The sequence below is a fragment of the Dermacentor andersoni genome, chromosome 2, assembly GCF_023375885.2.
Source record: "Dermacentor andersoni chromosome 2, qqDerAnde1_hic_scaffold, whole genome shotgun sequence".
Lineage (NCBI taxonomy): Eukaryota > Metazoa > Arthropoda > Arachnida > Ixodida > Ixodidae > Dermacentor > Dermacentor andersoni.
Window position 1 is genome coordinate 55,017,528 of NC_092815.1, and position 13,258 is coordinate 55,030,785.

The 13,258-nt window shown below is 50.7% G+C and overlaps 1 protein-coding gene across 2 annotated transcripts in view; it reads left to right on the forward strand.

Annotated features, from left to right (window-relative positions):
• Window positions 1-13,258, forward strand: part of LOC126542275 (ADAMTS-like protein 4) — a 60,602-nt gene that overhangs the window by 21,406 nt on the left and 25,938 nt on the right. For both annotated transcript variants that reach the window (XM_050189277.3, XM_050189278.3), the window contains exons 2-4: window positions 4,341-4,407; window positions 10,808-11,028; window positions 12,825-12,903. In XM_050189277.3, coding sequence (XP_050045234.1) covers window positions 4,341-4,407; window positions 10,808-11,028; window positions 12,825-12,903 — 367 coding nt within the window. The remainder of the gene's footprint in view (window positions 1-4,340; window positions 4,408-10,807; window positions 11,029-12,824; window positions 12,904-13,258) is intronic.

The window sequence follows — 13,258 nt, forward strand, 5'->3', positions numbered from 1 at the left end:
GCTACTGCAGGAAACGAAAATATGCGCACGTACCATCTGCCCTCTTCGTCGCGTCTTTAGAGCGCGCTCGCGCTGTCCTTCGGAATCTCCGCTCCTTCGTCAGCTCGGACGGGCGCTCCCGTTTTTGACGGGCGAGTGCCGCGAGGCTGGGCGCGGCGCAGCATAGCGCGTCGTGCGACGACGCGCACCGATGTAGAGCGGCCCATCATCTATAGATAGGGACGACGTCCGTCCGGGACGCAGCGCGCTTGCACGCGAGCGGCCGGCGCGCCGACGGAGGGTCCTGCTCACGGCGCTCATTAAAGGCTCTCACTGGAACGCGCACACGCTCACGCGGGACCCTAAAAAACAGGGGGGGGGGGGGGGGGGAGGGGAGGGGGGGAATCGCGAAGGTTCTCAAAATAAACGGTTTCTTTCACGTTGCCCGTAAACTCGCGGCAGCTTCTGCGCCGCCCTTCAGAGCTGCCCGCAGTGGGTCCGGTCCGCGTGCCGACTGCGCGGTGGGCGGCCTCGCCGCGAACGCCAAGCCTTCCACGCTCGGACGGCAGAGAGACAAGACACCCCGTGGTCGCCCGTTCCCACCGCGCGCCAGCCCGAAGGTCGTCGGCGCAACATTTGAGGCCATGACCCTGAACGGGACAAACAGGACGGCATGCGTATCGACGAGCCATAACAACTGCTTACGACCCCAAGTGGGGTTGCGCTGACTGTATTTCCGTTCGGTACGAAAAATGCTGCGAGGCGGCTTCGCCGCCTGGCGCGGTACACCCAGAGTTGAATACCCAAAATATAAGTCGCACCAGACTACGCGAACTTCGCCGTAACTGGCCGGAACCTGCTGCTGGTGGGCGACCCATCTTGTCGCCGCAAACAACAAGTGCATCGACGACGCACTTATTGCGCCTCCGTACTGGTAGGTATAGGTTAAACGGAATCTGATTGGAGAGGCTTTATATATACAATCCACGTCCAATGCGTTGTGGCGACTACGCGATCGTCATCTGTACGTGCGGACGATACTTGAACACCGTCCTCGTCAACCATCGGCCCAGAAATCAGCGAAAGCACTATCTGTGCTTTTTGAGAACGATCGACTGTAATGTGCGATCACCTTTGACTCCGGGATGCTGTTCGCGCACGTGTATCGAGCGCTTTTCTGGTTGACATCCCTGCCTTCTCTCTTCTCCTTTCTTTTTATCTCTCTCTTTCTCTGTTGTCTGTCAAAAGTCACCCACCGTGACTTTACACTTTTGAAAGTCCTAAGCGGTATACTACTTTTGGAGATACAACCGATCCGACGGTGGGATGCGTTACCAGGTAAACAAGGTAACTGTGCTCCCATGCCGCCTCAATGTCGTTAAATTTCTTTGTTTGCTTCCGTGTAGCGTCGCAACACACACCAAAAAAAAAGGATAATAATAATATGAGGCTACTACTCAAGTCCGCACGCCTAATTTGGTTGTTTGCTCGTGTCATTGCACATTTTATGTTTCTAGCATGCAGAAAAGTAAGAGTGCACGCATATAGCTTAGCCTACGTAAATATATTGTCCACTTCAACACAGTGACATGCAGACATAATTTCGGCGACTCACAGGTTGCAGTAAATAAATTTTTTCACAGAGTAACATACGCAAGTACAAAACTAGCGCAATGAACAAGCAAAAATATTGGCTGGGGCTTAACTAACGTTAAGCCTGGATGTCTCGAAGCGAAAAGGTTCGGTGATGCTTATGGTTTAGCTTATGGTTATGCTTTATAATTTATCCTATGGTTATGCTTACGGTTTAGCTTATGGTTATGCTTTATGATTTAGCCTATGGATATGCTTACGGTTAACTTATGGATATGCTTATGGTTTAAGTTATGGATGTGCTTACGGTTTAGCTTATGGTTATGCTTTATGAATTTAGCCTATGGTCATGCTTACGGTTTCACTTATGGATATGCTTTGGTTAGCTTATGGTTATGCTGTACGTGTGCCTTGTGTAGTTATGCAAATTGCTTATCAGTGATATATACCATAAGTTATGCAGCATTATTAAACTTCTTTATTCATCATTGTTGGGCACATTGTCTTGTGATTTCTGTACAGCCATAGACACAGCTCTCTGTATCGGTAGTATCACTCTCTTCTCCTTCCATGTTGAATGCGCATGCCTATTCTCTGGCAAGCGGTTATATAGTCGGCCTCCGCGATAAACACGCGCTTGCGGCGAATGTCAAACGATGACGCATAGCGCACGGCAGTGGCCACCTGCGTCGACTCCGAACACGCTTACGGAGCCAATTCAGACTCGGAAACATGTTTACGCTCGGACCGCCCATCGCCGCAAGCCGCACCGCACGCGTGCGGTCGCGCGAAAAATTGCACATATCGAACACTTCTGCACAAATTTCAGTTTGCAATGTGTATGGTTTACACTGTGTACGTAGTGTAAACGGAAATTTGTGCACAAGTGTTCGATATCTGCAATTTGTCGCGCGACCGCACGCGTGCGGTGCGGCTTGCGGCGATGGGCGGCTCGAGCGTAAACAGGCCCTTAGCCAATTCCGACATGCGCCGGCTCGCGCGAAGCGCGGTGTTGACTAGCGTAGTGGGAGGCGCGACTCGCGGAAGTGGAATTGGGAAGCCAACTGGCGACCCTTGACCAGGCCCGGCGAGCCGCTGTAACCAGTGGGGCCCTGGAGGAAGGGCTCCACCCACCATAACCAAACAACCTCTATTACAATAAACGTTTACTCTCTCTCTCTCTCTGACTAGCGTAGTGAAGCTTTTCGCTTCAAAACACCTGAGCCATCCACTCTGTGAAGGTGGATGACCAGCGAAGCTGTTTAGCACACCATACAGAGATGGCATAGAACTTTTAACAAAGGTACGAACATATATTGTCCTGGTCGGTGGTCATCGTAAATATAGGTATGCACACACATTCTCGTATAACCTCTGTTATTAAATGCGTCCGTCACGTAAGACAATGAATGGCTCATCCCTTCTTATGCAATGGTTCATACCACCGTATATATATATATATAAATTTAACGCGGCCTCCCCATTACGACGACAGAAGAGAAATGAAATTCTACGCTGGAATGATGAGCGGCAGCGGAGCCAGCTGTGGAAGGATGCGACGACGACGACGAGCGCGTGAGCAGTGGCACGACCGCGTTCGCGCGGTTGCGCCGAGGGGCTCCAACGAGCTGTAGTTCGCGGACGACGGAAATGCCCTAGCCACTTACAGCTTCGCTGTAAAAAGAGACTTATGTCAGCAGTAGTTCAGTAACAGCCACAAGCACAGAGTTGCGAAGCCTCACTGTTGAAATTAGAAGAGATTAAAATGTTTGGTTGCTTCGGAACTCTTGAATGCAGACGAATACTGCGGCCGTCGGTTCTGATAAATTGAATGTCTTGACTTTAAGCCCTTCTTCTCGCTGCAAGGCTCGACGGCGCTCAAACGATGCTGTCGGAATCTTTCAGACTTAAACGTAGGTCGCCGTGAAAAATCATAGCCTCACCACACGTGGCCGAATGCCACGTAACAGCTGCATTCGGTTTTTGCTTCATTTTTTTGTAGGCCAAGGACCAGGCTGCGTGCTGGTTACCCGTTGTGGGAAGCGCCGATCCCACCGCTAGGCGGCATTTTTCTTTTCTTTATTTATACCGCTCTGCTCTAGGCCTACTGAGAAAATAGCTGCATTATTCGAGACGGTTGTAGCTGAGCACATAAATGTTCCAACGTTTCCTTTAGCGAGAATTTTCAGTGGCTTGAGTGTGGCGATCTTCTAACATGTTTTCCTTGCTCTTATGTAAACTTTGCAGATTGACCAGACATCGCCGTGAAAGCGTCAAAACGCGATGGTCGGGTTGCTATCGCTATCAAGAGCGGGACACACCCTAACAGCAGAACTTTACATTTCATTAAAAACATCTGTCGATATCCTCCAAATAGTTACGCCTCAGGCAAGCCGGTTACTAGCTTCCTCAGGGTAATGTAACGCTACATGATCTGATTGATGACTTAACCTGTTCAGCTAGTTGCTGCAGAAACACCAAAAGGCACAGGCCTATGAATGACGTAATTTTATAAAACTGCTTGTATAGGAGTAATCGCAGGAGTAACGAACAGGGCACTAAAAATACGACACTTGTTACCCAACGCGAATTCACATTCAGGCGTATCGCACATGATTTCCCTTTGGAAAGTAAACTTCTCAGTGGAACTTTTTCAGAGAACCGCGATCGAATTTCCTTTCAGTGTTTGTTCTTTTTTTTTTTCTTGCTTGCTTGCTGGAGCCGTGCGCACTTATCTGAGACGTAATGTACTCGTTTTTATCTTGCAGGTGGTTGCTCCTTCTCTGCCTCTGCTGGAAATCGCTGACGCTGTCCCCCGAAGTTGGGCAAGCGCCGGTAAGCATATTTGCATTCGCCTACGAACGCTAACCGTGACACGTGTGGTGCCCTTCAAAGCAGGCACCAACATGCATATATAGGTGACCTGGAACGCGCTCGAATCGAACCGCGTGGTGTTCCCAATTGCAGTTCACAGCTTTGTTTATTTTCATAGCTTTCTTTTGTTTCATTCTTGCGCCTACGAATGTGAAGAAACAAAGGCTCGCACATACAAAAAGCTGCTCTGCTCTGCTCTTCCTGGTGGCTTCATGCATGTCTGGTTTTATAAACTTTTTAGTGCCGCAAATAAAGTAAGACGTCTGTGTATGTCCGTTTCTTTCTTTCTTTCTTTCTTTCTTTCTTTCTTTCTTTCTTTCTTTTAATGAATTAGAGACGACGGAAGTCGCGGTACTCAAGTTTGAAGTAGCATGAAAGGACTGGGTTTCTTGCCGCCAAAGTTACCGAGTTGATATAGCCATACAATGGATACATAATAAGCACTACATGCGGATGCATGACGTACTGCAGAAAATACTATACCACCATTTATATTTTACCTATCTTTACGTATACCTGCCAACTTTTCCTTTCATGATGCCGCTTATATAAGTGGTAACTTATAGGGGCGTTATATAGGCCACATATAAAAGATCCTACAGTTGCTAACGTATAGCTGAATTTAACATGACAGCGGAGTTGCAGTTGTTTGATGAAGACACACAGGAAGAGGCCATACCACTTTCACGTTCCGACGCAGCCAGCAGACTTCAAGTGCTTGCACAGGAGATCACGCTCTCTCTATGGTGCACACCAAGCAGCCAGACCAACCGCAGCGATCATCAACACGACCTGCCCTCCTTGATGCATCTCTGTATGCCAACCGGACTCCGCCGAAGTGAGGCCACCCTGCTTTATCGCTTATGGCTAGGGGTGGCCTTCACGAAATCTTACTCGTTTCGCATTGGAATGGCCGACAACGCTCTCTGCAATGCCTGTCTTTGCGAGGAGACGCTGGAACACATTCTGTGCGACTGTCCTGAATATAATGTTCAGAGACAGTCCATGGCGTCCGTTCTAGCGCACCTTGACAGTAGACCATTGTCAGTTGCAACCATTTTCACATATCGCCGACTGAAGACATCGCAGCTGAAGGCGACGAAGGGACTACTTCGGTTTATGAAGGTTACGGGCTTGGACAAGCGACTGTGACAGTGATGTCACGTACCACACAAGAGTGACAGACTGTAACCAACGATGTGTGTGCCGTGTTATGTGCCCTCTATCTCTTCTCCCCATCTTTCATCCCCCCCATCCCCCTCCCATGTGTAGGGTAGCAAACCGGTTAGGCAAAACTGGTTAACCTCCCTGCCTTCCTTCTCCACTTTTTCCTTCCTTGAGGACAAAGTTAGCAGTGTGGGATTCCCGTGGGGCGCGCGACAGCCAACGAAAATGAAAGCATCTTGCAACGTCGCAAGATGTCAGCCGAATGTCGTTCAAGAGGAAACATCCCTTCTTGCCCAGCGTGCACGTATGTCAGTTGGCGTCACCACGCGTTCAGATGCGTCATCTCGAGTTTCCCGCCGTCGAGGTATACAGAAGGGGAGAAGGGTATCTTCGTATGTGGCCCCACACAAGTGCGTCGCGAGCGTTGTATACGGCGGCGAATTCTTCGAGAGACTGAATCCTTACTGCCTCGCCTTTCTGACTGCTGGAGGTCTGATTCTCAGTCTACAGATGTCGGCCGCCGCCACATACACAGCAGTCTCGCGCACATCTGGTTCGCCTAAATACACAGGGTCATTAACGCAACCCACGTCGCTGTACCTCGTCGTCTACGTCTCGTCTCGTGTTTCTCTCTGCCCAGATCCTTAGAGTAACCCTCGTTTGCCTGCCCCTCCCCTTGCCAATGCCTTTTCTACTTTTTTTTTTTCATATCGTGTCTCAATGGCGAGCAGCTATCTCTTCCCTTCCGGTACGGACGGGCTAGCCCTCCGCAAAGGGCAGCCGGAAGACACGATGACGAAGACATCGGTCGGGGAGAAGGCGTGGGCTACATTTGTAGCCTGACGCTCATCGCGACCGCGGGGTACAACGCGACACATATGGCTTTTCCACCGGACATCCCCAATCGAATGAATGAAGTGCGCCAGTCGCTTTTTGGCAGCCGCTGGCACTCGCGCCGAACCCCTGCCGCACGCCGCTCTGCCAGCACGCTCTCACGCACGTCCCCTCGTTGTCTACGAGCGGAACGCGCAACTTGCGGTCGCGTACACTTTCTCCACTTGATTCTAATTCGTAAGCCGCGAGTTCATGAGAATGCACTGTAATAAAGAAGGAAGCGCGAGCAAGAAAAAGCAAATCGCAGAAGTGTAAGGTTGAACGCTGACGTGACATTTCAGTGATATGTGTGTCCGGAGAAGGAGGGTGCTGGAGAAGATGCGTATAGGGGAAAGAATGCAGCGTTCGAACGGTCACGTCCACGATCCGAGAACGGACACCGAGCAGATGGGTTCGGGGAAAACTGCCCTTTGCGATCCGCGCTAAACGGAAGCGGCTTGATCTAAAGGTTCTAGGCAGCGCATCAATTGCAACTGCTGTCACTGCCCAAGTATTCATATGAATCTTGAACTTGTTGGTACGCTTCACAGGCACTAGAAGACCAAAGTTATACCGGATGTTTCAGCGAACACTTTCAATTTTTTTCTTTTTTTAAATATCTGCGGCAGATAGCAAAATTCTAGTCCATGAGTTGGTCTACTCGTAGAGGCGGACACTGCTTGCACCAAAAATTTCAACAAATAATCGACTAATCAACAAAGATTCACTAATTAAGTTTTTAAGTACTTACCTTATGGCACATATTGCAATATACAAATTATAGCAAATTATAGGGAGTTCGCAAAGCGGATCCACTTTGAACGAATTCTCAGGATGATACCAGTTTCGAGATATTAATTACCGAACTTTGCGGAGAAATGCATTGGCCTTCCAGTTACTTTTGTGCTTCAATGCATAAAACGACGTTTTGTTAAGAAAGTAAGTGGAACGATGCTGCATTTTTTACCGCAAGTTTGACGGCGCATATCTCGCAAATGGAGCCATCCATACACTTCTTTTCAAGTGGATATGCCTTGCAATCTCACCTGCTAGAATTCGTAAATTGCAATACGTGCCATAAGGTAACTCGCTAAAAACTTCATCAGTGAATTTTCGTTAATTTGTAGATTACGCATTTCAATTTCTTATGTAAGTAATTAATGTCCGCCTCTCCGAGTAGACCGGCTCATAAATTACAATTGCGCTATCTGCAACAGGCAATTCAGAAAAAAAAATGTTTTGGAAGTGTTCGCTGAAACATCCTGCGTACAGTACACACTGTACTATAGGGGGCGGCGGTGGGCGTGAGGCTGGCTGGCGTATGTAGCACTGGGCAACCGTCGACCAGAGTGGAACGCGGATGTGCGGTCCTCAAGCTGCGCCTCCGAAATGGCTCTGCACTCGCACGCACCAACACAGATGCACGCACATCGTGGGGAAAGAGCCCGCAAAGGGAGAGCTCGAAAACAGTGAGACGGGGATGAAGACGGATGACGTCCTGGCGAAAAAGCGGCTGCGCTTTATGCCCTCTCCGCACTCCTCGCGTTGCCGTGGCGTGTGGCGCTGGGGCGGGACGACGAAGAAAAAGAGCTCAGCTTTCACGTCGCTCTGTCAAACGATGCGCCTTGTAATTCAAGCAGGAGTCGTAAGGCCGCCCTTTCGCTCTCAAGATCAGGCTCTTTAACCTTGCTCTCGGGCAGCTTTCTTTTCTTTTACCTTTTTTTTTTTTTTCTCCTCGCGAGCTTTCTTCTGTTCGGTCGGGCGGCGCGTAGGCTATGGTCAAGTTCGAGCTAGTTTATTCCAGACAAGGCCACCGTCTGCGTTCGTTGTTTCAGTCGTGGTAATCTACACGTCCGCCTGGTTTAAGCCAGGGATTGTGTCGGTGGCTGTTCCAGCCGGCGACGCTCACCGGAACAGCATATTGTCGCACTGTAGCGACGGGGAAGAACCCGACAGTGGCCCAACTGCGAGTCCCGAAATTAACTCTTTATTGGGCGAATTCTTGCCGAGGAAAAACAAGTAGCACTCAAGCACAGATATAGCGGCGAGCGCAGTTTTCGGTCGTAGAAAACCTAATCTACGGGTCAAGTGCGTCGTTTATTTGTGCATGATTCATCGCTCATTCCAGCGTAATATCGGGCGCTCGCGCTCGTTTCAGATTGCACAGTCGACCACAAGACACGACATCTGAGAAAAAGCTGAATGTCTGCGTAGCCTCACAATGCAGCCATTTACAGTCTCGCATTTACAGTCTCTGCTAGTATATCTGAACCCCATTGTAATGTTTGGTTTTACTGACCACAGGATGTTACAGGCTGCTCGGAAATTGAGCGTTTTCTGAGATCCCGTTGTCCGTAAACTTTTGTGGTTGACTGTACACCAATGTTCACTTAGTGGATGCAGTCCGATTAGACAAGGTTATTTTGCTATAGAATCGGCGACAACGTTCGGGAAAGTTCCTATACATGAAGACGAGTCTTCCGCCGAGCGATAACTTTGTAACAGTGGTTAGCCGGTGAAATTATATATATATATATATATATATATATATATATATATATATATATATGTATATATATATATATATATATATATATATACAGACCGTAGTCTTCGTGCGCTATACGGTATTGCCTAAAGCCCGTACAATATTGACACGCTTCCATTGCTTTTTTTTTCTGGCGACCATTTTTTACCGGCTAACCACTGTTACGCATGTGTGTGTGCGTGCGTGTGTTTGTGCGAGAGAGAGAGAGAGACAGAGAACCTGCTGCTAACGCATTAGATGAGTTTAGATCAAAAGGAATCGCGGAAGTCTGCTGAAGTTGGTATGTTAAGCCTCTCGCTCGACGTCCACAGTTTTTGTGGACGTCGTGTGAAAAGTTCGGGCGGATCAAGCCTGTGGCGAAGGTGTGCCGGCACTTGCACGCATCGTGGCATTGCGCAATATCAGTACCCTTTCTGATATCAAGCATGCGAGTGCAGTGGAGGCTTCATTTGCTAAACCTTCTTTATGCTTCCCACCCTCTTTCTTAAGACTATTTGGCATAGTGACTGCTCGCATAAATTGTGCACTGTATCACCACGCATTTCTTCGCGCTGAACGCGATATGCAAACCAAGTTTTCTTATTATTACTTATTATTAATAGCGCAGTGTGTGCTCTTGCGTCCCGAAAGATGGTGGGCTGCCATGCGCAGCCTTCCTTCCACCACTCGGGTTTCTCCAAATGTGGTGCGAGAGTCGTTTTCCGAAGACGAATTCGCCGTCGGGCGCCCACGGACGAGGGAGAGCTTCCACGCGCCCAGCCGCAGCCGTTGCGGCGTCGGCGCACGTCGTGCATTATGTATACAGAGACACGAGCACAAAGGGCCTTCGCCGGAGCCTCGCAGAGAGCGATGCCCGTTTGCATACACGAGGCGCGAGGCCCTGTTCTTCCTCTGCCAAACGCCGTGGCCAGGCAGCACGCGCCGTCAGCCTGAAAGAGAGAGAGAGGGGGGGGGAAGCACATTACTCGGAACACGCGTCCGTCGCCTCGACGGCCGCCGTCCGTCGCGGCAGCAGCAAACAGCAGCACGACGTGTGTACCAGCCACGCCAGCGGCGTCGGCGGCGCCGGCGAAAAGGGCCCCGCGCGCACGCGAGCCGTTCGCATTAGCGTCGCGCCCGCGGTCCGAAGCACCTAGAGGATTACTTACTGCCACCACATTTGCCGGAAGCGCGGGGAGGAGGAAGCGAGAAGGGGCACGGGTGTGGCTCGAATTCGGCCCGGAGAATCGAGCCGTGCTCGACCATCGCGCCCGCCAGGGCCTCACTGGTCCCCCGGTGTTGGTATATGATCGCTTTGAGGGCTCCTCAACAAACCCCATGTATGTGTTACGCAGCAAAAAAGTAACGAATTAAGCTCAAAAATACACTCACTTCTTTTGTCCACATAGAACCCACTTGTCTTAGCTACTTATATGCTCAGGACTCTCAGACTTTTGACAAACTCAATAGAACTTTCACGTACGAGGAGCAAAGGGTTCTTTAGGTGGGGAGAGTTGATGTTTGCTGGGAAATGCAGAACTTTGTTTCTACACTGAAGGACCCTAACGCCAGCCACACAAACACTGCAGACTTTGCTTGACTCTGTGCAAATAAATCGCTGCTATACCGAACACTGGCACGCAGTTATTTTCGAATTCGCTTTGTTTTGGTCCGGCGCTACTAGTTAACTCCTGTTTCTTGCTGGGATCGCGCTGTATCGACTCGTATGAAGTTTGAATCTGCCCGTCAGGCGCGCATGCCGCGTTGACAAGTTGCCTTTTCGCGGCCTTGCAGCACTCGACGCAATCGAAGGTGCCGGACCTGCGCCGGCGCAACAGCAGCGGAGCGGACGGCATCCCGTCGTCGACCGCCTCAGCGGCGGCTGCCGCACAGGCAACAGCCGGTGTGCCCTTGAGCCGAAGCTGGACGAGCTGGGGCCCCTGGTCGCCCTGTTCGAGATCTTGCGGTGGCGGTCTCTCCTACCAGACACGGCGCTGCCTAGGAAGGCCTCCGCGGTGAGCAGTACGGCTGGCCATCGCTGAGTGTCTTGGATTTGTCACCCCGGACTGCCCGAGACGCTGTTATCAGCCAATTAACGATGGCGTACACAGCGCCCCGGGCTGTCCTGAGCAGTGCGGCACGACAAATCGAAGAGACCCACTGATGGCCCTATTCTTTCATCCCTCTCTTCCCTGTGAAAGAATTCGCCGTCTTTCTGTCAGCCGAAAAAGGATAAATGGTGAATGTCGTCGGCTTCTATACCAGTAACTTAAGTAAATTTTCCCCTGACGCTAGTAATCGTCAGCTCCTCAGCACTACACCCCCCCCCCCCCCCTTACCCACCCACCGCTCTCCGCAATTTTCAGCGCAGCAGAACGGCTCACACTGTCCATCAATCACTTTAGACGAAATATTCTTTTTAAGAGAAATGCTGAGATGTTCGCTGATGGCTTGAATCGCACAGTTGAGGCCAAACTAATTACGGGTCTGGTAGAAGGGAGAAGAGAGAGAAGCTTGATAGCTACGATGGAGATCGAGATGGAGATGGAGATCAAGTCTTCGCGCGTGAAGAAGCGTCTTTACATCTGCTTACAGCCGCTTCCTCGGGGTACACCGGGCCTACTTCGAGCCAGGAAGCCAAGCTCGGCCCGTCAGAAAGTCCTCGCGATTACCGGCGGCATTAATAATCATGACGCCGCGCTTATTTAATCAAGGCTATAACGTGCAACGAAGCCAGTTCGTGATTGCGAATGTAAAATAGCAAGCAAGGCGGCGCTCCGACTTCGCTCATCCAACTTCCGGCGTCCCAAACGTATGTAACACATGTAGTTATTAAGGTCACCCCCCCTTCCCCCTCCCCTCTCCTTCCTGCTTCATTGCAGTGGAGTCCTAAACCACGTCGCTAACGCTTAGAAAAACGACCAGCGTTTACGGCGCGCGGGGCGCGTCTATAGCACGCTCGAAATGAAAGAACGGCGCCGGTTCCGCACGATCCGAGCCGGGCGAGCGAGCCGAGTGTGTCCAAAGGGTTGCCCCCTCGGCGGCGCAGTGAGCGCGGTTCACGGGCATCCTTCTTCATCAAGGGGCGCGCCCGATGCCGCCTGACTTCGCCTCCCACCCTCAGCCGCAACGAGGGTCGGCGAGAAACTCCGAGTGTCGACGACCCGCCTCCCGCCTAAGGTTTGGGAAAAAAGCCGCGAGTCACGGCCTCGATTCCCCCACCGCAATTAGGGCCCGCGAGCGGTACACGTGCGGGAACCCCGCGAGCGGCGGATGGGATCACGTTCTTGACAAGCGTGTGGCGCTTGTTTTGCTCCTGTATTGGACCTCGTGGTTTCAGCCGTTCCGATTCCGTGGTTTTTTCTTAAGCGCCGACCGCTTCGACCTTTCCTAGTTTCTCTGCTCGCTATAAAGCGATGCCAAGAAACGATGCAAGACGTAGCAGGATGAAGCCTACAAGCTGCGGCGAATAGCCTGCGCCGCCTATCAGAAAGAAGAAAACAAATTATTCGCTCTCCCTCTTGCGGTATATAGTATTGATAAGTTCGTGACCATCGGCTTGCGCGAGATGTACAGGCGTTCCTATAAATGACGATGACGAGAGTTATCGCGCCGCCAGCTATGCCGTATGCTATAGACAGAGTGGCCGCCTTGGTGTGGTGCAACGTTATCCGTCGTTATTTACGAGCCGAGCATTCGCGCAGCTTTTTGTGTTAGGCACCAGTGCACGCATGTCTGCTACCCTTGGACTCATGCAGCAGTGCAAAATGCTGGCGCATTTCTCGGCCCGTTTGTTGCATTGTACTCGCAGACACTGGCGTGTGCGCAACAGCAAGAAGGCTGGCCGCTGCCGTGGACCTGCCAAGCGTTATCGAATCTGCGGCGTTGAGGTACGTCACGAGAGCTTGCGAGTAAATTTACGGAAAAACCTTCAGCGCTGCATTCAAGCCCAATCCGGCAGCGGTCTTCTTTTCTTTCCTCTTCTTTGGTGTCATGTAGATGAAACGCCAGCGCCTTTAAAGTCGTTCAATGCCGATTGATACAATGCAGTGTCCTAGAATTGTGACTTCTGAAAGTTGGCAGTGGAAAATCTTGTCTTGCGTGGTGGCCAGCGCTGTTGTTTGCAAGCTAATAATGGGGGACTCACAGTTTCTCCTCTTTACTATAGACTAAAGATGTAAACACGAAAACATAAACAAAAGAAACAAAACAAAAACACAACGTGGATGTGAGTGAGTGAGTGAG